We start from the raw sequence: 22,766 nt of genomic DNA on the forward strand, positions 1-22,766 counted from the left end.
GTCATTTTCGAGAGTTTCCCTCCTGTTCTTCACCTACAACTCAAACGCTTCGAGTACGACATCCAACGAGACGCCATGATGAAAGTCAACGATCGACACGAGTTCCCCGACGAGTTCGATGCGAGCCCGTATTTGTCTGAGGAAGCCAGAGCTAGCACTGATGAGCCTTGGGTATACCAGCTTCACAGTGTCCTGGTCCACAGTGGTGACTTCAACGCGGGTCATTACTACGCTTACCTGAAACCGAGCAAAAGCGGCGACTTCTACAAATTCGATGATGACCGAGTCACAAAGGCTACGTTAAGAGACGTGCTCGAGGAAAACTATGGCGGCGAGTATGCCAATGTGGCCAACGGCGGCATCGGCCAAAGACAACCATATATGCGTGGTTACTCGACTAAGCGCTCGATGAATGCCTACATGTTGGTCTATATCCGAAGAAGTCGACTCGATCAGGTCTTCATTAATGTAGAAGAGAACGACATTCCGTCTCACATCGAGCAGCGGATAACAGAAGAGCAGGCTGAGCTGGCGCGAAAGAAGAAGGAGCGTGAAGAGCAGCACCTTTACCTTCATGTCGGCTTGATTACCGAGAAGTCGTTCAAGACCCATACTGGTTTCGACTTGACGAATTACGAAACCGATGCTGGTGAGAGCTACGCTCCGACCGTGCATCGGTTACTCAAGACTTCAAAGGTCAGCGACTTCGCGGCCAGTGTAGCAGAAGATCTGGGTGTGGATGCTGATCAAGTCCGATTCTGGTCGATGGTAGGACGACAAAATAAGACCAATCGACCCGATCAGCCCATTCGAGAAAACGACATCACCATGCAAGAAGCCACAGACAAGTACGGATCAAGGGGAAAGCCTTTCTATGTATGGGCCGAGAGCTATCCACGATCAGAAGATGGTCAAGTTCACTTCCCAGATCCCAACCCTACCAGCCCGAACTGTCAGATATTGGTTTTCCTGAAGTACTTCGACGTCCGGAATCAGACTCTCGCCGGTGTCGGCCATGTCTATGTCCGTAAGAACGACAAGGTGGCCGATATTGCACCTCAAATCAACGCTCTGATGCAATGGGACTCGAGTACGCCGTTACTGCTCTTCGAAGAGATCAAAGCCGCGATGATTGAAGCAATGAAACCTAAGCAGACATTCCATCAATCGGAAATTCAGGACGGCGATATCATTTGCTTCCAGCAGAATTTCTCGGAGTCAGATCAACCTGCTGTTGCATACACAGACGCCCGGCAGTACTACGACTTTCTCCTCAATAGAACGAGCATTGCATTCCATCCACGGCCCGGCCTCGATGGCGACGTCTTTACCTTGACTTTGAGCAAGAAGATGACCTACGATCAAATGTCGGCCAAGGTCGCGGAACATCTGCGGATAGATCCTACACATCTGCGCTTTGCGACAGTCAACACATCGACGAATAAGCCCAAGGCATGGGTCAAGCGGAATCTCAACCAAACGCTCAACCAAATATTCCACGCGCAATACTCGACTTACGGCGGCTACTCAACACATCGATCCGACGTATTATACTACGAAGTCCTCGAAACAAGTCTTGCCGATTTCGAAACCAAGAAAACCATGAAGGTCTCATGGCTTAGCGAAGGCATCAACAAAGAGGTATGTGCATTCACCAAACTCTGCTTCCCTGACTGACAACACCAGGAACTCTTCGAAGTGCTCGTCCCGAAGAACGGCACTATTGGTGACCTGATCACCGGACTAGCCCGAAAACTCAATCTCGACGACGCTAATGCCCGGTACATCCGTGTTTTCGAAGTACACAGCGCCCGAATACACAAAGAACTCGCCGAAGACTTCAACGTGGTTGGCATCAACGAATTCACCACTCTCTACGCCGAACGAATACCCGACGACGAACTCAATGCCACCGAGAACGATCGAATGATCTACTGCTACCACTTCGATAAAGAGTCCAACAAGCCTCACGGCGTGCCCTTCAAGTTCTTCCTGAAACCTGGCGAGAAGACCTCTGAGATGAGGGAACGAATCAGTAAGAGGACGGGGATCAAAGGGAAGTTGTTGGCAAATATCAAGTTCGCGATCGTGCCAAGAGGGGCGTATGCCAAGCCGAAGTACCTTGAGGAGGAAGATGTGCCATTGGACGTGGTTGGGGAGGGAAGCGTGGGCGAGGAGTTGCTTGGACTGGACCACGTGTCGAAAGCGCCGAAGAGTCTGTGGTCGAGAGCTGAAGGCATGTTCATCCGGTAGACACGGTGCTGCAGCTTCGAGGTACCTGAGACAGGTGGACGGCAAGTGCGTCCGAGAAAGAGGCAGGTCCGAGCGGGCAAGAAGCCAGCATCTGTAAGCTAGCATAGGCACATTGGGCAGGCAAAAGAGCACTGACTGCCGCAGGCCGCTTGGAGTGAGATTTCCTCGACAGGCAAGCAGGATGGTAAGCTCATGCATCAATAGGGCATATACACAGATAAGACGCAGCGATTCAATGGACAAAAAGCTCTAGATGGATCACCACCAGTACCGACTTCAATTAGCACCGCATGCCACATTTTCATGATCGGATTGCCTCTTCGGAACATGCTTCAGGCAAACCTAATCTCGACCCAATTGACTCGTCCCATTAGGAGCTCTTCTTTGGCAATGGGAATTGCATGGTCTCGGGCGCTTGGGCGGTATTCGAATAAGTTGGCTTCTGCCTTCGGGAATGGTAATTGCTTCGGGACGTTTTCTTTGTTTGATTTTGCAGCTGTAGAAGGACGCAGTATGGGTGAGTACTGACCCGCGGCTCCTCGTCCTCAGCAGATGGCTTCGCCCCATGCGCTTAAAAGCGCGAACGTGCCCCTTGAGAGAAATCTCCTCTCTCTCCCTCCTCACCGAGTAGCCACACTCTCTGGCGGCTTCATCACACCGCAACATGTCAGCGAGGTCCAGTGCAATGGCTTCTCGGAACACTTTGGCTAACATCGTCTCAGATATCGATACCAGCACTCGGTTCATCAACAGCAACGCCAAGCATGTCTCTCGAACCCTGGGAGCGTCCCTTTCCGGGTCTGGTGCGAGCCGGAAGAGATAGCGACGGCATTCCCACTCGACGACGCACCACACACGAGATTGTCATTCACGACGCGTTGGTCCGTTCGAGACGCAAGAACGTGGATCTCGAAGCTACTGTTGCAGACTTGAGGAAGACGATCGACGAGTTGACGAGGACGAATGACGAGTTGAAGAAGGAGAAAGCCGAGCTGAAGACGATGAACGAGGGCTTGCGGGCAACGAACAACTGCTTGAAGGAGGTCGGTCAAAGCTTCGAGAGGATTTATGTCGATGCTGAAGAGGAGATGCAGGGTTTGCGGACGGAGCTTGATAGTCTGCGTGAGGGTTGGAACGCCGTGAAGAGGGCGGTGCAAATGCACGAGTAATGGTCGGAAACGTCGAGAAGGCGGGTATGGTCATTCGAGGATGCCGAGGACCAAGTGGTGGTTTTGCGGAAGGAGCTGGATAGGTTGCGTGCTGGGTATAACGTAATAGCTGGGGTGGTGCAGAGATGTGGGTGGGATTTGGCAAGGCTGTGCAGGTGTTGATTCATTTCTGAAGGTCTCGGATGCATGGTCGACATTGAGATAACGTGTGTAGTATAGGTGTGATGGGTCTCGGAAGCTCTGATATGTATTGGTGTCTTCGTTTCCCAGTTCGGTACACGGTGATTGTTCCAGACCACTTCGTTCGTGTCCAGCGGGGAATTTGATTGTATATATACACACCTGCAGCGCTCTCCTCCTGTTCCTTTCTTGTCACTATTTACTTGCCCACCAGAAAGCCGACCTGCCATTCAGTTCAGCATTATCCGGCTCGCCAACGTACAGACATTGATTCTGTCTTAGGAAGTCACTGAGTCTAGCTTGTACCGACCCGTGCCAAGCAGGTGAGAGAATTGCACTCCCTTAGTCGACCTTCTGTGAGCATCTGACTAACAAGCCTGCAGAATCCAACAGCTTCCGTCCTCCATCCCCCAGCAACCCCGACCATGTCCCAGTTCTCAATCCCGCGGGCCCACGCCGGCGCTCACCGCGCCAGAAGATCCCCTGAAACCCCAGCAGCTCCACGACACGCACATGCACACCGCAACACAACACCGCTGACCGAATTGAACAACCTGCGGAACAAGGTGAAGGATCTGGAGGCCAAAAACAAGACGTTGGCGGCCCGGGTCGAGGAGATGACCAAGCGATACAGAGAGCTGTGGGGGAAGTATGAGGACAAGAAGGGGCTTCTGACTGCCGCGCAGAAGAAATTGGGTGGGGTGGAGGAGGAGCTGAGGAGGTTGAGGGAGAGGTGGAGTGCGGTGAAGAAGTTGATGTAGGGTGGGGGGGTGGTGTTGGGGTGTTTGAGGGTGTGATGATCCAGCTTTGGGGCCTTGAACGTAGAGATGATTTGAGAGAGGGTGCAATGATGCCGTGATGGGCTCAGAAGAGTGTGCTGTGTATTGGTGCATCACTTTGCTAGCTGGTACGCTCCGCTGCTCCGTGCCAATTTCCTTGCTTCGCTTTCTGGTAGGCGATGTGTCCTAGAAGACTTTGATAGATTTTCATCCCAGTCCTTGCTGATCTAGTGCACAGTGAGCGATTCCGGGACTTTCTCGGCCTCGTCCTGCACCAAGGAAGTGGACATGATCGGTCTCGGGAGGCTTCGATATCTTAAGATCGACCCTTCCCAATGTGGCCACACTGTGACCGCTCTGGGCAACTTTCTTTGTCTCGGCCTGTGGGGAACGATGCGTCTCGGGACACTTCGATAGATCTTGATCTCAACCACTTCTGATCAAGTATACAGTGAATGTTCCTGGGTCGCTCTCTCGGTCTCGTCCTGTGGGAAATGATAGGTCTCGGAACGCTTCAATGTATTTCGAGATAAACCTTTCCCAATCTGGTACGCTGTAATTGCCCTGGGCCAGGTTCTTCATCTTCCGGATGAAGCGATGGGGTCAAAACTCACTTGCGACCCTGGATCTCTTCCCACTCCTCGCTCATTCTTTTTCATTCCTTCCGAAGCCGCCAGTCACACGGATCTGCCTGCGAGCCCCCAACCCGCCGGTATTGAGTGTGTATTCGACGAAGTGCTCTGACCATCATTACCAACCCCTAGTCAGTAAAAAAGAGAGTGTTAGTGTGGCCCCAAGCACTTATCATTCCCGACTAAGACACTGTCAGACACAAGATAGCTGTCGACTTCGCCAGTGTATCGACAGCTGCTATGCATCCTGACTTCACTCGCAGGCAACGGCGCGACGGTCAGCCTTTCCGGCAGTTGTCAGGCGGGCGGTTGTTCGGTGCTACTCCCCTACGATGGAGCGACGCAGAGTATGATGCCGTTAGGGAAGGATTGATGGCCGCGAACAGGGTGACCCAGAACCGTGACGACACAATCAGACGCGGGGAGGCTACCAACGAAGACCTGCGTCGCCAGAATGGCGAATTGGACGCCAAGTGCAGGGAGTTGACCAAGCAATGCACCGACCTTCGTGAAGAGTGTGACGCCAAGGCCAAGGAATTTTCAGAGCTTCGCAATACACATGAATCAAAGACCCAGGAGTTGGCCCAGCTCCTTCGGCAGTACGAACACAAGAACGAGCTTCTGGCTGCTAGTGAGCGGAGAGTGCAGGCGATGCAGGAAGTGTGGAATGCAGCGGATAGGTCGATGCGGGCATTTGAGTGAGCCTTGTGGGAGTAGGAAAATGGATGATGGACGGATGGGCCTAAGCTTGTTGGTGGAATCGTGGGGCTTGCTGGAGTGCCATTAATGATTGTTCAGGACTTGTTGACTATGGATTCGACGGCTGGAGATGGCTTTGCTCCTTGTCACATGGCAGTGCTATCAGATAGCTTGGGTGCCAGCCTAGTGGTGACTGCGCGCAGCACCAGAATGCCGGCACGGTGTTATGCCCGGCATTTTGTAGCGGGACACAGTCAGAGAAGTGCCTATCGGAATTCTTCGCGTATTTTCTGGCGATCGCGTCTGCTGCAGATACAAGGAGCGTGCTCCTTCGGGACAGAAGCATGAGGCAGTGAGGTGCAGAACAAGGCAGACCGCCTGCAGTGGTGCTCGAGCACCCCAGCCAATCAATGCCCATACACGCAATCCTTGGCGAGGCATTCACTCCACTCAAGCACAACACGTCAACGTCTGGCGTTGCTGGTGCTCTCGTCCCATTGACTTTGGTCATCGTTGGAATTGTTGACCTCGCGCTGTACGCATCGCAGTGTAGGACGCGGCACGTAGCTGGGCGCTTTTCGTGCGGCGCCATGGCTTCTGTGCAGTATCGATCCTGCAGTACGCCTTTGCCACCCTCTCAAAGCCTGTTCAACGGACGTGATGAGCCTAGGAAACGCGTCGGGGCACCGTGGTGATACCTCTGTTAGATGGGTGCAGGTCGGTGAGGGCGTCGCCAAGATGAACTATGGTCAACAATAGATCTGCCACTTGACGAAGATGGGCTGCCATCGTACTGACGAATCAAACATTGTCGCCCAAGTCGATTTTTGAGGAAGCTGAACGCTCTACTGAATTACTGGAGGCGACTAAGGACGATAAGCACGCGTAAGTAAGTTTGAAGCAGTCGATTTGTCCCATCCCTGACTTTGAAACGACTTTGGCTGCTGTTGTCAAGATTCCGAAGCGTTGCGTGAGTTGTGGGCATCGTCAGGCTGTGGGAGAACTGAATAGTTGGACGACGCCTAGAGTCCGGCGCCATGAGCGCCGTGTCAACTTGCGATGCCCTTCCGACTGGTGACTTGCACCCTATCCGAGGTTCGTCCCCGTCCTGGTAGCATTTCAACCGGATTTGGCGCAGATGCCACAGGAGCTGAAGTCTCCGTCCATGCCCGGCACTAGAATAACGTATACTGGTCACTTGTCACTTGCCGTGGCTACTCACAGATTAACACTTGCTTCCATGGCCAACGGCAGCTATGCCTTCTCTGGTCGCGCCAAGAGCTTCAGAGTCGCGACTGCAGGCATCCACGTCGACCTCGTCTCGCTCTTTCTTCGATTTACAACATTCTTCAAAGCTTTCTTGCGATAGAAAACGCTGTCTTTTCGCCAACGTTGATTGAGACGACACCTCGGTTTTTACCGTGACTTGGATGGTAATTGACTTTCTCTTCGCTACTGACTGCTTTACTGATTGTATTATTAGCTGGGCGCCCCAGTCAGCAGACGCAATGGTTATGATGGATCGCCTCGGGAAGTCGAAGTTGGTAAAGCCAGCGAGACGGCAAAATTCAACAAACGACACGTTCAATTTCGGTATGCTGCTATCATTACATGTTGTCGATGTACATGGCGTTCCTATCTGCCTGCCCTCGAACCCATCCCGCTGTCAATGTCCCGAATGTCCATCGTAGTCCGCACCCGTGCGACAGTCTGACTGACCCTCATTGCTTAGCTGCACCTCCTACACCTCCAATGGCCTCCTTTCAGACCACCGGCATCGCTGCTCAGACATGCGATACAAACAACCAAGATCATAAAGCTTCTCAGCCGAGCACAGGGTCTGCGTCAGCCAGCAAAGGTAGCCCCCAAGTAGCCCAGCAGCTAGACTCGCTTGCTGATACGTTCCAAGGAGCCTACAGCACCAATACGAATGCGCCCTCTCCAAGCTCAAGCACTTCCAACACACCACTCGGCATGACACGAACCATGCTCAGATTCCGCAAGCACAAGCAACCGTCTGCTGGCACCTCTATTCCACAGCTACCTCTACCTTCTATGAGCACCAGCGAATCGAGTGGTCAATTCACCAATGATTCGACACAGACTATGCAGGCGCAAGGCGACGCGATGGACATCAACGTGTCAGGACCGACAATTGTCTCACAGCAGCCGATTGCATTCGGTCTGACATCGTTGGCCCCAAAAGTCCCAACCTCCAACGACACTCTTCCGTCATCTGCTCCGGTGGCTACCAATAATTCTGCCCCTTCCACTGCTGCTGGCGGTCCTTTCCTGCCGAACAATGTCGCCGTCGGCTCTCACCTACCTGGCTTGGCACATCCGAAGCAACTCAAAGCTACAACATGTCACACCCAACACCACGAGGACCTGGCGTCATGTTCCCGTCAGCAGAGATTCCACAGTCGATCGAAACGCACATGAGTGAAGCTCAGCCATTCCTGGACGACACTTCGACTAAGCCCGCCTTCTCCTTCACCTTGAACCAGAACAGCTCGACTCCTGCGACCAGTCAACACTTCCCTGACATTCACCCTGTTCCGACCGGTAGCTTCGAGGGCACTGATAACAATATACGACCTGCGGGCAATCGCGCTGTCAACTGGTCCATTCCTCCATACAGTAGCTTTGGCGTGCCTCACGCCGAGGCCGGCTCTCAGCCTGGTGCCGACGTTGACATGGAGGAGCTGACCCGACAGCATGTCAAGAATACTTTTGATGTAATCGAGCAAGAGCTTTCGTCTGTTCTGAAAACCGTCAACGCTCACGGCCAGGCCATAAACGAGAACCATAACCAGATCGAGCTTCAGGGTCGTGAACTCACGAAGCAGGAGTCTGCAAGAGTGATCATGAACGCGAGCATCAACGCTGTGAGGTTTGACCTCGACGATCTGAAGGTCGAGCTGGCGACCAAAGACAAGCAGCGAGCAGCCAGAGAAAAGCAGCAAGCGTTACAAAACGAAGAACAGCTATCAGAAGCTGCAGCTCTGAAGTCCAGAATCGACAACTTGGGAGTGGCGGCTTCAGTCTTCCAGTTCAATCACGAGGTTCACCACGGCTTTCGCGTCCAGCAAGAAGCATTCAACAGCGCCCAGAACTCACGTCTGACTACTCTCGAATCATCAAAGACTTCCGCGTCTATAGCTATCAACAAGCTCGAGCGCGACTCGGCTATGCAAGAGCAAGCGAGAGTCGCACGCGAGAGAAAAGATCGTACCCTTCATCTCCGAGTTCTTGAACTGGAAACCAAGCTAGCGTCCGAGACGAATGCTCGAATTGCACTTGAGGGCAAGGTGGCCTCTGTGGAGAATGCAATCAAAATCGAGGAGGCTGCGAGACTCGCGCTCGAGGCCGACTTCGCACTCCACAAGAGATCGAGCATCAATGATCGGCGACAGTTCGAGCATGACTTGGCTGCCGAGAAGGATGGGCGGCTCGAGCTGGAGGATGCGAGATCCGATCTGGAGGCTGATATTGCTGTGCTGAAGGATGCCCAGATTTCGAATGAGAGATCGATCACCAAGGTCGTCCGACAGGTTGCGACTGCCAACGATGGCACGAGTGACGTCCATCAAGAGCTGGCGACCCTCAAGAGCGATGTTGCGGTCATGACTCGCGAGCAAAATGAACTCAAACAACTTCGGGCCTCGTTCATCAACGCCAGACTCGCTCAAGCAACCATCATCGGCAATCTTAACATCGTCATGCGCAAAGGAGACGCCATCGAGAACAGAAGTCCAGATCTAAGTTGCCAGATCGAAGCGAAGCTCTCCAACTGCAAAAGCTTGTCACGTCTGGACGAATTACTCGGTGTCAAGTCGGCCTCGCACTTCCGGCAAATCTTCCAATTTCCACAGGCGGTGCTGGCAAAGGTGTACCGCTTTACGCGAGCTCATTTGCAACGTTCAAGCGGCGAAAAAATCGTCATGGAAGGCGCTGATCCAGCACAGTTCCAGGAGTGGGTCGAGAGTGAGGCCATTGCTGAGTCTGTGCTGTTGCGCGCTGCGATCGATATTGTGGTCACCACGGACGCTGCAGTCGCTGATCGCTGGCGTAAGGAGGGCAAGAGTGTTGCAAAGGGCTTGGACAACGCTTCAATTGCGACGTCCGGTGTCCTCAGCTTCATCTAAGGCCACAGGTGAGTGAGTGTGATGAGCGAGCCGCTGTTGCTACGCTGATGCGCGAGGGCGCATGGTCCATAAGTATTTGTCACTCTCGTACCGAGTCTCGAGGCTGGACTTGCGAGCGAGGTCTCACTATAGTACCGAGGCTCGAGGCCGCATGCTCTTCGAATAATCTCGAATCTTAAGGACATGAAGGACGACGAAGCGCTTTAGAGGGGCGCTGACATACACGAGCTTACGCGCAGTCTTTCACAGATGTAATGAATGAATGAATTTGCAGCCGTGAGACCGTGCAGCATTATCATGCCTGTATTAGATAATCCGAGTTCGATAACCTTTAAATTGCTGCTCGCGCGTCGTCTTTTGTTCATTATAATATACTGTCGCGTGTATTCTCCTTCATCCGCAACCTCTCCTTCATCCGCAACCTTTGCTTCATCCGCAACAAAATAAAAAAGATGATGCGGTAGCAACGTCCTTCCACCGACGCCTTTAGCCGGCAAGGAAGAGATAAAACCACCTAGAGGTGAGGCTGAAGATGCCACAAGCGCGAAGAGATCCCAAAGATAGCCAGCAACTCGTAACCACCTCCCACTTGATGTGATAATCGTAGAACATTGACTTACGCCATTCCACCAGACCCTTGTTCTTAGTGGCGGCCGCAGGTGCAAGGGAACATCACTGCCCTCTTTCAGATGAAGGACGGAGCCTCCACCAGGAACCGAGCGCTCGCGCAAGGACGAATACCCTTCAAACTCCCTCGCTTGACAACTGCTACCATTGTCAAGTGAAGAACTTGAAACGGGAAGACACTCACAACTCCAATCTTGCAACTCTCGAACGGTGCCAAGATCGCCCTACTTCACCTGAACGCTTCCACATACATCCACAACGAGAAGAGAGCCCTGTTACCAGGCACTCCGCAGAGCAGGCGTCAATGCCCACTTGCCTGCGGTTAAGTCTCGCTGTGTATGTACGTGTTGGTGTTAGGTGAGGTAGGGATGGATCCTAGCGGTGTTGACGAGGGTTGCGGTCATGGAGGGACGGTGTATTCGTTCGACAAGCATGAGACAACTCGGCACCTTTTTGGATTTTCCTTATCACGGGAATTTTGGTGTGTGTTTTGATTCAAGTTTTTGGCGTTTGATTGATAAAGCTTCGAAGGCTGGAGGTCCTTCAGGTGAAGTTCGAAGTGAGTAGTCGCAGAGTGAGGCGTCGGTGTTGAACTTGGGAAATATGTGCCGTCATGTTCGTCACTTGGGGAAACGAGAATCGGTTTCGCGAGGCTTTGCCCAGCCCAGGCTGAGCAATGCGCGGACGCATTGAGTGTACCCTCAAGCACAACAGCATCGCTCCGCGAATATCCCCCAGCCCAGAACTCGTTGCATACGGCCCGCATCACCATCCGTTCCAGCTTCGTCCAAGCACTCTGTCTCTGCCGTTGTGGCTCATGACGGAGAGTCCATTACCCTCTGCTTGCGCCACCAGCCCGGGCGGTCGTCCTCGCTGTCCGATGCATATGTGACTGCGCTAGACTCGGCGTCGTCTGTCACATCAGACAGTGCTGAGTCCTTGACCGGGCCCCTATGCTGTCCATATCCGCAATGCTTGGCACGCGGGTTCGTCTTGAGTGGCTTCAAACCGCCTCGAACCAGCTTAACTTGCCTACTCAGAACGCCGATCGAATGGCGGACGGCTTTAGTGCAGCCTTTGTATTCGCCAGACATGTAACAACACGACCAGTCGAAGTGCTCTGGACCGCTCCTCATCATTTCAAATATTTTCGCAGCGTCGATACGTAGATCGCGAACCAATTCATCTTCGAAGTAGAGATCACCCGGATGATATTCGCAGCCGGCAGCCTTTTGGTCATTAATATTGAAGACGGCACCGCAACAGCTGCAATTCTCCAAATGGATGGTAGCATCAACTTCAACGACGGGAGCCTCGTGGTCAGCTTCGTAGGCAGCCATTTTGACACGGTATTCCGCCAACCTCTTCTGATATTGCCCTTCCCAGACCTGTGGACGATTACTTGAGGCCGTAATAAAGGAAGAGGAAGATGGACTCACAACCTTCTCAGCCTGTGGCATTGTTTGCCATATGCGGGTGCCCTCAGCGGCGACCTCCGGAGACGTGGCCGCGACACCGAGGGATCTGGCAATATGACAACGAGCACTTTGCATGTAGAGGGCGTAAGGCGCTTTTGGGCGCCGAGGGACTTGTCCTTTGAAGCGCTTGGATGTTACTGGAGCTGGGGTTGCATCGTAGTCTGACTTGCGCTTCTTCGGGTCCGTCTTCAGATTGGCGGTTGACGTGCTCGGTGGCTTGAGCGTCACAGACAATATGTTCCCAGCGTAGACGGACGTGTGCAAGTTGTGGTACAAGTCATAGTCCGCCGAGCACATCAGATTAATCGCTTGGATCAGTGTGCCCTGCTCTACACATTCAAGGTGTTGCCGTAATTCGTCGACGGACATGATGGTTAGCTGCAACTGTAAGTGTATCATTCACGTCAATAGCCAGCGTATGTGAACTTGAAGTGACCGAGACTCTTGTTGTCTATGTAGCTGGACATGGACGGATGGACACCCTGAATCGGTCTGAAACCGAACGTGTAAACAGCCCTGGAGTGAATGAACGCATTGTCCTCGGGTCCCGTACAACTGACACTTGCGCTAATGGCCGGACAGGATGACCCTTTTGTGCTAGGCAATCGGCTTAAGAACTTCATCTCGAACCCTCGTCCTCTCGTGCTTTTTGACGAAGTGTGCCGGGACTCATGGACACAACTGCCTTGCGAACAAACTGAACAGATGCTTTGGCTTATTGCAAGGTTTACGAATGAATGCAATCATGCTGTAGTCTTCGGACTGAGAGGTCGTCACCATCGAGTGCCAGGCTATGAACTCGTTCTGGTCCTCTATTTCCAGTGCCATCTGGGATATCGCATTGTCCTTCTCATACCTCCCAGGGCCGAGCGCCACGATCTTCGACTTCCAAGTTCGCGTTCGAGAGTTTAAGACCCATTCGTTGCAGACGGGCTTGCTCAATCGGTCGACCCGTTGAATGACCGCTTCGTCTCAGGCAACCCTCAGTTCTACCGTTCTTGTCACAGCAATCCCAATTGTAGCCCTCTGTAAGATCGGCCTTGAGATCATCGCTGTCGATTTCGCCAAAGTGGTCCTCTTCATGGTCCGCCCAGAAGTCCTCCTCGTCGTCGTCGCGCGCTTCAAGATGACCTGGATGGTACTGGCAGGGTGCGTCTTGGTCGTCGCCGGCCACGAAGGGTACACCGCAATTGCTGCAATTGGCGGCCACAGGCTTCACCCGTTTGGTCGTGTTCGATGGTCCAGCAGCAGTGTCATCTGATTTGCGTTTCTTGGAGGACTCTAGCTGATCTGTCGACGGCATATCCGGTCGAGCATCAAAGGAATTCTGCTCTTCCATTGGATAAATTGCCTTGTGCAGCTTTCGGTGAAATAGAGGATTCCACTCGCAATGGTACCTGAGCGCTTCGACCAAAAGATCCTGGTCTTGACGCTCAAGGTCTCGAATCACCTCTGACAGAAACATGCCGCTTAGTTGTGATAAAGCGCTTTCAATGCACGACGGTGGAGATCCTATCAGCTGGCACAGCCGACTGCTGTATGATCTGCGCAGTAGGCAAGCCTGAGAGGGTTTCCAGTGAGTTTCCTCCCCCAGAGGCGCGTAGGATCATGGAAGAAACGCGTCAATGTTGCACGCCGTAATGTTCGTGCGTGCACTAGTGGTCCAAGACCCAGACCGTACGCCTCGACGATTATTGACGTGCTGTGGTTTGCGACCAGTCTCGACACATCATCGCGCTTGCCTTCACCATGTTGCCGCAAGTCATACCATGGTTCGCCCGAGCAGACTCAATCGCTGCTGCCATCGCGCGGCTTGTTGTTTCATTGGTCTGTTCCAACGGACACTTACCAACATTATAGCCCCTTGCCGAATCGCTCAAGAGTTGCGATGGACGTGCGACTTCCCGCAGTCGAAGCTAGTATGCAAATGTCTTCCTGCTCAAGAGAATTGGCAATCGTTCACTGCACATACGCGATGAATATGCCAGGGCAACACTTCTCGCCCTTGAAGCTCTTGCGTGGGACCCGACAGACGCCCTGTTTTTGAGAACCTTCACGGCGCAGCTCCCCAGCACGAGTGACTGAAGCGCCGTACACAGCTTACTCGATTGCTGAGTCTCGCGACTCGACTTCAGGTACCTAGACTCAAACATTCAAAAAACAGTATACCTACCTAAGTCCGTCCTGGGAAGTAAGCCGGTGGTCAAGATTTGCTTCGACACTTGGAGATGTCACATTCTGTACCCAGGTAAGGTTTTGCCCACGATCAAGTGGCTTAAAGGCGATGCAACGCCCAGAAAAGTCTGTCGGATCAGCACACCACGGTGCCCTAAGATCGTCGGCTGTTGAGCCATGCATTCGCTAAACATTGTTCCGAAGTGCTACTGGCGCAGACAAGCATTAAAATTGATGCTTAGCCTAGCTGCTTATTTCATCAGGAACGATTCAATGTAGCATGCTGACCGTTGAATCTTTGAATAGCAGCGCCGTGTCCCTGCTCTGGCCCGCGGAGGCGGCTGAGCGGGACGCACGTACAGCTATGATCAGGGTGGCGTCGAAGCCACTATCGACTCGTCTCGACGGAGGACAACGTGTTGTCCATCCCTCCCATATACTTGCCACGTGAAGTGCTAGATATTGCGGCTCTAGACAACAGATCTGCAGTCGATGCAACGTTTTCCACCGGGATGCTACTCGTCAGACGGAAATGCGGCTCTCGGGGGCCTGGGGTACGGGGAGAACGCGTCATTGCCCCACGGCTACACCCACTCCTCCGCATCTGAATGCTAAATTGATTGTGTATAAAGTCTGAAGGGACGGGCAAAGCGGGCGAACAATCAGCTTCTCAACTCGACTCCCACCGCCCTTCCAGCAATATGGCTTCATCCGAGATCAAGCACGGTCAAGAACCGGAACTTCACCACTCGTACGTTCACGATGAGAAGACATTCGGTCGAAATGACCCGGAAGTCGATCAATCAGCTGTGTATGCTGAGAAGGCGGGTGTCGTCGACTACAAGGCCGACGCGATCGAAGCCGAGAATGCTGAACATCGCATGACGGTGTTGCAAGCAGTCAAGGCATACCCTATGGCGTCGTTCTGGGCGTTCGTTATGTCATGTACGATTGTATGGCGAACCACTCTTTCTTGAATGGTAGCATGCTAACCATTCCAGATCATGGAATCGTACGATGTCTTCTTGATTGGCAACTTCGTTGCCCTACCTGCCTTCGAGCAGAAGTATGGAGTCCACGACCTCGCAAAGGACGAATATGTTATTGTAACGAAGTGGCAATCAGCACTCCAGATTTCTGGCCAACTCGGTGCTCTCATCGGAGTCTTCCTGGCCGGACCGTTGACAAGTCGTATCGGCTACCGCTGGGCAACAATCACCGGACTGATGTTCCTCAATGCGTTCATCTTGTGAGTCCTTTCCAACGTTATGAAAGCCCGTCCAGTGCTTCTTGAGATGTCGTTGGTAGATGGTCTGCGTGGGAACATGCTAACAATTGCCTAGCATCTTCTTCTTTGCTAACTCAATGCCTGTCATCTTTGCGGCTCAAATTCTCGAAGGATTGCCGTGGGGCATCTTCATCGCCAATGCACCGGCGTACTGTAGTGAGATCGTCCCAATCAAGCTCCGAGCTCCAGCAACTCAGATGCTGCAAATGTTCTGGGCTATAGGATCCATCATCGTTGGTGGTGTTACGTACCGCTACAACACTGTCGATGGCCCGAGTGCCTACAAAGTTCCGATCGCCTTGCAATGGATTTTCCCAACGCCCTTGGCTATTCTCATCTTCCTCGCCCCAGAGTCACCCTGGTGGTTAGTCCGCAAGGGCAGAATGGAAGAAGCCGCAAAATCTGTTGCTCGCCTTGGTCGTAAGACCGCACTGAACACAACGGAGACAGTGGCCATGATGCGTCGTGTTATTGCCATGGAGACAACCGAAGAGCAGCCAAGTTACGTGGAATTGTTCAAGGGCACCGACCTCCGACGCACGCTCATTGTTTGTGGTGTTTACGCTGCGCAGAACCTTACGGGCAATTTGATCGCCAACCAGGCAGTGTACTTCTTCAGACAGGCCGGTGTTGCGACCAATACCGCATTCGCTCTCGGACTCATCACATCCGCGCTTCAATGGATTTTCGTCATGCTCTCCTGGATTCTCACATCGTACTTCGGACGCCGCTCGATCTACCTGTGGGGCTCTGCCGCCAACACAATCTTGCTGGTCGCACTTGGGGTAGCAGCTTCTGTGGGTGGAGGGGCTTCAGCATCGCTTGCGCAAGCTGCCCTTGGACTGATTGTCTCGGTGCTGTTCACGCTGGGCCCGGCGCCAGCATCCTGGGTCATCATTGGCGAGACATCCGCTATTCGACTTCGACCACTCACTACTGGTATTGGGCGTGCTACCTACTATATCGTCGAGATTCCGTGTATTTTCCTTGCATCGTGGATGCTCAACCCAACTGGCGGAGATCGTGAGTCCATCTGCTTCTACATGTCATCGTTCACCTTACTTACAGCATACAGTCGGCGGCAAATGCGGCTACGTGTGGGCTGGTACAGGCCTATTTTGTCTCATCGTCGCGTACTTTGAGCTTCCCGAGATGAGAGGACGGTCTTACCGAGAAATCGACATCTTGTTCCGACGCAAGGTCCCTGCTCGGAAGTGGAAGAAGTCGGACATCGATGTCAATGATGATGAGTAGTGGCAGAGGCCCTCGGTATGCACCTTCCATCAAATTTGGACGCAAGCATAGTTTGAAAGCTGCTTGTCCCTATATTTAGTCAAAAGACAGGCGTCGAGTCAGTCAAGACACGTGATCCAGCCGTAAATAAATATATGCCCCTGCATAAGGCTGTCGCGACCTTCCCCTCACTTCCACCTTGGCCTCACTCCTGCTCCACGTCATGATCCGGGGTACGCTGTATGATGCTGATAACGAGGCATGCACAAATCAAGCCGCGGAGTTCTGCGTGAAAGCATGACCGCGCGAGCCTGTGATCGTTTGAGGCACAATGATGCAGAGGCCCAGCTTGAGAGCTTAGCATCTGACGTCGATCCTCCTGTTTCCCTATAACACTGCATGGCTTCGTGCTAAGAGCATTCAAAGATTACTGATTACGGCAGACACGTCCTCGACGAGTGCAAGTCCCTCGCGACATAGCAAATTCGCAGCTGCCACATTATAGTCATGGGCAAGAAGCGCGTCCTCGTCTCCTATGGCGTCGACATTGATGCCGTTGCCGGCTGGCTAGGCAGCGTATGCCTCCACACCTCCTCCCAGACCCCTACCTCATGCCATGTTCCCTCTAACCATTGCTCAAACTTCTAGTACGGCGGCGAGGACTCCACAAACGACATCGCCCGCGGCATGTTCGCCGGCACCCTAGGTGTCCGCCGCCTCCTCAAACTCTTCACAAAGTACAACATTCGCAGCACGTGGTTCATCCCCGGGCACTCCCTCGAGACCTTTCCCGAAGAGTGTGCGATGATCCGCGACGACCCGCTGGGCCACGAGATCGGCCTGCACGGCTACTCGCACGAGAACCCCGTCGACATGTCTCTCGAACAGCAAAGCGATGTGTTGGCCAAGACTTACTCCATGCTAAGTGAGTTTTGTGGCAAGCCGCCGAGGGGCAGCGTAGCTCCCTGGTGGGAGGTAAGTCGGGAGGCGACGGACTTGTTGCTATCGTATGGGATCGAGTACGACCACAGCATGAGCCATCACGACTGTCAAGCCTACTACTTACGGACGGGTGACGAGTGGACGAAGATCGACTACAAGAAGAAGGCAGAGGAGTGGATGAAACCCTTGGTGAGTGGTACTTGCTATGTAGCGCGCCAACGGACCGCTATGCTAACAGACATGGTCAGATCAAAGGCCGCCCAACGGGATTAGTTGAAATCCCCGCAAGCTGGTATATCGACGACCTGCCACCCATGATGTTCATCAAGAAAGCACCCAACTCACACGGGTGGGTGAATCCGCGTGATGTCGAGCAGCTATGGATGGATCACTTCGACTACTTCTACCGCGAATACGACGAATTCATCTTTCCGATGACTATTCACCCGGATGTTAGCGGCCGGCCGCATGTGCTGCTCATGCATGAGAGGATTATTGAGCATATCAACAAGCATGAGGGCGTGGAGTGGGTCACCATGGCTGAGATGTGCGACGACTTCAAGTCGAAGACGAAGCCGGAGGAGGGCGCGCTGATGCCGAAGGCTAGGGAAGACGCAGCGAAGTCCTAGAGGCTTGCTTGCCAGGAGCGAGGCGTCATTGCAATACCGATGACTGCATGCGTGGATAGCTCTGCTTCGAGACACGGTTAATTGCGAAGAATGCGCTGTGCTGTCGGTCCGAACGGACTTGTATTCCATGATGATTATGACTATGTCGACCGCAAAGGCTCTCCGGACCACAATCTTGTGGTTTTGAGATCACTCGCCATCGAGACGGGAGCCTTGTAGAGACAGCCTCGTGCTCAAATGTCCTCCGTCTATATCGGCAGTCTTTCAGTACACGCCAGAATGTATGCGATTTGTGGCGAAGACATAGACGAGTACTCGTCTAATCACTGTACACAGCAAACTCCCATGACAAACCATTGGCCCCTATTTCGCAGCAACTGCTCTCGGGGGAGCACCCCAGACGGAGAGCAAGATCTGATCCCACGCACGGTGCAACAGTGGCGAGCATTCCGACTCAGTCCCGCAACGTCAAGAACGTGAGCACCGCCGCCACCATCGCATCGCCACCCGTTCGCAAACTGACCGACATGTCCGGAGCAAACTGCGCACTGTGATTTATCGGCAGCTTGCTCAACTCTCCACTGACGGCCATCGAGTCGTACAAACTAGCCTCCGTCCCACCGAAAAGCCAGAAAACATACGGCTTCCCGACTGCGTCGGCAAGTATGCTGAAGTCTTCACTTGCCAGAGCGCTTTGAGGCGCCGTCACGAACGCTCGACCAAACACATCCGCCATGGTTTGACGCATCTTGGCTTCAACTTCCACCGCGTTCACTGTCGCCGGGATGCTCATATGGTGCTCAATGAGTGGGGGCTTCTCGCAGAATCCTGCATCGCACTCCGCCTGAATGACGCGGTTGACGTGCTCCAGAACTGTCTTTCGGACGGGTTTGCTCAATGTGCGGATGTTCAGTAAGAATGTCGCACGGTCGCAAATGACATTCTCGGCTTCACCGGCGTGTATGCTTCCCACAGTGATAACGGCTACGTCATCCGGGGCAACGACGCGACTGACGATAGTCTGTAGACGTACAATGATATGACTGGCGATGACTATCGGGTCGACACAGTGATGCGGCATGCTTCCGTGGCCGCCGCGACCGAACACCGTGACCTTCAGACTGTCCGAGGAGCTCATGATGGCACCAGATTTCGAGGCGACGACGCCGGCACGGATGGGGGCAACGTGCTGTCCAAGAACAATATCCGGAACAGGACATCCATGGCGCGTATAGAGGCCGTCGTCGACCATCCCGCGTGCGCCGTCACCTGTCTCTTCTGCTGGCTGGAAGAGGAACACAACGGTGCCAGTCCACTGGCCCATGGCGCTGATGAGCGACTCTGCAGCTATGAGCAGACACACAGTGTGGACATCGTGGCCGCAGGCTATCTCATGTCAGTCTGCCAGCAACGACACAACGGAGTTGGCGTACCGTGCATGACAGGTGTCTCCTTCTCTCCCCTAGTAGCATACTTGGTGCTAGCATAGTCGAGTCCAGTCTGCTCGGCCACAGGCAGTGCGTCCATGTCGGCGCGGGCCAATACAACTGGACCTTCGCCGTTGCGTAGCACGGCGATCAGCCCGAAGCCGCCAATGCCAGTCCTGATATCGAGCTCATCGCTCAGTCCTCGCAGGTGTTTTACCATCAATGCTGATGTCTCGCGCTCCTGATGCGACAGTTCTGGGTTAGCATGAAGCTTTTTGTACAACGCCTCATACTGCTGTAGTCCTGGACGGTTCGCTTCGACAAGATGTTGAATACTCGACATGCTTGAAGGTCGCAGTGATGTTGCGCACGACGACTTGCACAAGGACGGAGCCTCGTGCACTAGTTGCGCAACAATAGGCCATGGCACCTTCCGTGGTCCATAGCAGCTCAAACACGAGCTGAAGCATGGCACGCTCCGATAGTTTCAGGTAGGCATAGGTCCACTCCGGTCACGCCTCTACCACTGATGATCCTTCGCGTGCTGACCTCGTCGTAGGTAGCTGCGGAATTGACAGCCTCAGCTGAAATTGCTTGGCATCTGTCTTTTCCGTCCGCATTTCTGATGACGGTTTTACACTCTCGCTTGTACGCAGAGCGCACAATCTTGTCCGTTCCCGCTCGTAATGAGGGCCTTGATAGACTCGCACGAGTATCCCGCAGGCGTCTCGGTGTGAGCAGTGTGGATTCTCCAGCTACTTTACGCCGAGCCGTTTGACGCGGTGCATTGACCTCGAGCTAATTAAGGAACTCGGCCTTAGCTCCGGCCGAACCTCTTCATGACTGGCTGTGGATCTGTCGGTAGCGACGAGATATGTCTTATGTTCACGCAACAACGGCGTACGTTGACAGGCACTCATCCGAGTTCACGTCCAGCTGGAAATATTTTCCGTACGTGTCTACAAAAAAGGCGGGAATCTGATCACTGTCATGTGATGGATATAACCCACTACAGCGCGGTGCTGAACGCGTCAACCCAAAGAACAAGAAGAGTCAAGAGTTGGGCATACCTTCATGGCAAAGAGTTACCTAGGTAGTATGCACCGACAACTTTGAAGAGAATAAAACCAAAAACATATATAGTGACTACTGTAGCTCACCTCCTACACTCTAACACTAAACATTCTGGTACTCACGTCCCACCTCCCGCATTCCAGTACTCGCTTCACTTCTCTGCGGGGAGCGCCTGCGGCGCGACCAGGAAATCGCTCGTTCCGCTCGCCTTAGGCGGTGGGACCGGGGTGGCTCGCACGCAAGCCCACCCCCCCCACCCACCGTCCCCGATATTTCAAAGCTTTTCCACAGGTTGCTCCAGCCCAAACCGGACGACCTCACCAAAATCGTGCTCGTTCCAAAGCACAATGGGTCTCCAGCCCGCAAGTCTCCATGCCCCATCAATCTTGATATAATTCTGACGCATGAGTCCGTGCCCATGGCCCTTTGGCCCCTCGACCGTCCTCGCATCATCCATCCAGCGCACATGGGCAGCACGAATCTGATAGTCCGCCTGGATCTCGTTCGGCGTCAGTTGGACGTATTTGGCAGCACCGATGAAGTGCTGCGTCGACATGCGGTTGCCACCTAGGAAACGTGGATTTGAGCAATGCTCAATCCATTTTTCAGGTGGGATATTGTCAAAGGTTGTCCCGTCAACGTCGGTGTAATCGATCTGTTGATTCCATCAAGTTTGTGTCTAGCCTTCACGGTACGGGTACATCTCACATTCAATTTGGGAGCTAGTATAGCTTTCAGACGGTTCCAGTCCTGGCTTGCTTCAGCATTGCACTTTCATGACTGCAATAGCTGTATACCTTTGTGTCATAACTCATAGCCCACTCAAAGGTAAGCGCTTGCACTTCGAATGCATCTACGACGAAATTCTCGTTCAGCTCGCTTAGTATGTAGACGGGTAGACTCACCCGCAGGATCCACGCGACCGGAAGGACGGAGTGCCATGTTCTTAGACCCAAGCAACGAGATTTGAGTGTGCTAAGGGCAAAGTCACGAGTCGTGTGATCTCAGATGGACTGCACGAGGAAGCAGGCTGGAATCGTATGTCAGGATCCCACCGACAGGATATACCGTAGAATACCGGAAGGACATCATGCCATTCTTGAAGGCCAGGGCAATGAGATTCGAGTGTGCAAACAGGTTGGTCTGTTGTTCGAATCGGCATTCGGCGCTGGATTCGAGCGAGCGAGCGAGCAGGACCTACCTATTAGCGGACTACCAACTTCCGGACATTGAGCTGCGTCAGCTGCTCTCACGTGGCCAGCATACTGTTGGCTTTGCCATGACTCGTACCGATGATTTAGCAGGTGCAACGCCAGTATCAACGCGGTCAATGTGGACCCCAGCGGTCTTGTACTCTGAAGGTCACTTACCTACGACGCAGTATTCAGCATCATACCAAAAGCGCTGCCTCGGACATGACGTGCAGCTTGGGGGGCAAGGGCGTGATGGAAAGGTGGAAATGAGGGGAAGTTCGATGTACGACAAGCGCGTATCATCTCAAGGCGGTTGATGACAGAGTCTAGCCGAGACCGGATGACATGGAAGCACAGGAGACCGGTTGACTAGCTGCCCTCGTCCGCCCATCTTTTACTGGCGGCACATGGTGAACAGTGCACCTTACGACAGCATACACTTTGGAGACCTCCAACGGCGTATTGCAGGCAGCAGCAACAACGTGCTGCTGCCGCGTGGTCCCATGTAGTGAGAGGTCCAAGAATGGCGTACCGACATAAATATACTTGCTTACGACTTCTGTGTCGACGACTGGACTGATGACTTCCCTTGGACAACATGGTTCAATCTACCATTTCAACTATGGTCATCATTATCATTATGCTTATGTTCCTGTTTGGCATTCCAGGCCACCACAGTTTCCAGGCAATCGAGAGCACACCGCGTCAATATGAGCGATCTTCTCAACAGCTCTGCGTCTGTTCATTGGGATTAAATCTCGTGCGTGGCCCCTTTCCCAGATATATGCCACAGCTACCAGTGAACGCTCGATCCACCGAGGCTACACTGGCTCGTCTTTC

At 53.3% G+C, this 22,766-nt stretch overlaps 9 protein-coding genes across 9 annotated transcripts; 5 read left to right on the forward strand and 4 right to left on the reverse strand.

The window, feature by feature from the left end:
• Nucleotides 1-3,017: 3,017 nt before the first annotated feature.
• AB675_5346 (uncharacterized protein) lies at nucleotides 3,018-3,422 on the forward strand (the record flags this gene model as incomplete). The annotated part of the gene is made up of 1 exon (XM_018145552.1): nucleotides 3,018-3,422. One exon carries the CDS (start codon nucleotides 3,018-3,020, stop codon nucleotides 3,420-3,422), a length of 405 nt encoding a protein of 134 aa, XP_018001955.1.
• A 605-nt stretch (nucleotides 3,423-4,027) lies between these two features.
• Nucleotides 4,028-4,363, forward strand: AB675_5347 (uncharacterized protein; the record flags this gene model as incomplete). The annotated part of the gene is made up of 1 exon (XM_018145553.1): nucleotides 4,028-4,363. The coding sequence occupies one exon, from the start codon at nucleotides 4,028-4,030 to the stop codon at nucleotides 4,361-4,363; it is 336 nt and encodes a 111-aa protein (XP_018001937.1).
• A 3,712-nt stretch (nucleotides 4,364-8,075) lies between these two features.
• AB675_5348 (uncharacterized protein) lies at nucleotides 8,076-9,860 on the forward strand (the record flags this gene model as incomplete). Its single annotated transcript, XM_018145554.1, has 1 exon — nucleotides 8,076-9,860. The coding sequence occupies one exon, from the start codon at nucleotides 8,076-8,078 to the stop codon at nucleotides 9,858-9,860; it is 1,785 nt and encodes a 594-aa protein (XP_018001929.1).
• Nucleotides 9,861-11,302: 1,442 nt separating this feature from the next.
• Nucleotides 11,303-12,334, reverse strand: AB675_5349 (uncharacterized protein; the record flags this gene model as incomplete). The annotated part of the gene is made up of 1 exon (XM_018145555.1): nucleotides 11,303-12,334. One exon carries the CDS (start codon nucleotides 12,332-12,334, stop codon nucleotides 11,303-11,305), a length of 1,032 nt encoding a protein of 343 aa, XP_018001989.1.
• A 481-nt stretch (nucleotides 12,335-12,815) lies between these two features.
• Nucleotides 12,816-13,268, reverse strand: AB675_5350 (uncharacterized protein; the record flags this gene model as incomplete). The annotated part of the gene is made up of 1 exon (XM_018145557.1): nucleotides 12,816-13,268. One exon carries the CDS (start codon nucleotides 13,266-13,268, stop codon nucleotides 12,816-12,818), a length of 453 nt encoding a protein of 150 aa, XP_018001958.1.
• Nucleotides 13,269-14,841: 1,573 nt separating this feature from the next.
• Nucleotides 14,842-16,682, forward strand: AB675_5351 (Alpha-glucosides permease MPH3; the record flags this gene model as incomplete). The annotated part of the gene is made up of 4 exons (XM_018145558.1): nucleotides 14,842-15,093; nucleotides 15,142-15,389; nucleotides 15,484-16,451; nucleotides 16,504-16,682. The coding sequence occupies 4 exons, from the start codon at nucleotides 14,842-14,844 to the stop codon at nucleotides 16,680-16,682; spliced, it is 1,647 nt and encodes a 548-aa protein (XP_018001803.1).
• Nucleotides 16,683-17,168: 486 nt separating this feature from the next.
• On the forward strand, nucleotides 17,169-18,232 carry AB675_5352 (Peptidoglycan deacetylase; the record flags this gene model as incomplete). Its single annotated transcript, XM_018145559.1, has 3 exons — nucleotides 17,169-17,237; nucleotides 17,310-17,792; nucleotides 17,852-18,232. The coding sequence occupies 3 exons, from the start codon at nucleotides 17,169-17,171 to the stop codon at nucleotides 18,230-18,232; spliced, it is 933 nt and encodes a 310-aa protein (XP_018001760.1).
• Nucleotides 18,233-18,686: 454 nt separating this feature from the next.
• Nucleotides 18,687-20,002, reverse strand: AB675_5353 (Hippurate hydrolase; the record flags this gene model as incomplete). The annotated part of the gene is made up of 2 exons (XM_018145560.1): nucleotides 18,687-19,618; nucleotides 19,666-20,002. The coding sequence occupies 2 exons, from the start codon at nucleotides 20,000-20,002 to the stop codon at nucleotides 18,687-18,689; spliced, it is 1,269 nt and encodes a 422-aa protein (XP_018002032.1).
• A 1,005-nt stretch (nucleotides 20,003-21,007) lies between these two features.
• AB675_5354 (putative scytalone dehydratase) lies at nucleotides 21,008-21,675 on the reverse strand (the record flags this gene model as incomplete). Its single annotated transcript, XM_018145561.1, has 4 exons — nucleotides 21,008-21,388; nucleotides 21,442-21,483; nucleotides 21,531-21,586; nucleotides 21,639-21,675. 4 exons carry the CDS (start codon nucleotides 21,673-21,675, stop codon nucleotides 21,008-21,010), a joined length of 516 nt encoding a protein of 171 aa, XP_018001948.1.
• Between the last annotated feature and the right edge of the window lie 1,091 nt (nucleotides 21,676-22,766).

Source organism: Cyphellophora attinorum, assembly GCF_001299255.1.
Source record: "Cyphellophora attinorum strain CBS 131958 chromosome Unknown Contig8, whole genome shotgun sequence".
Taxonomy (NCBI): Eukaryota; Fungi; Ascomycota; class Eurotiomycetes; order Chaetothyriales; family Cyphellophoraceae; genus Cyphellophora; species Cyphellophora attinorum.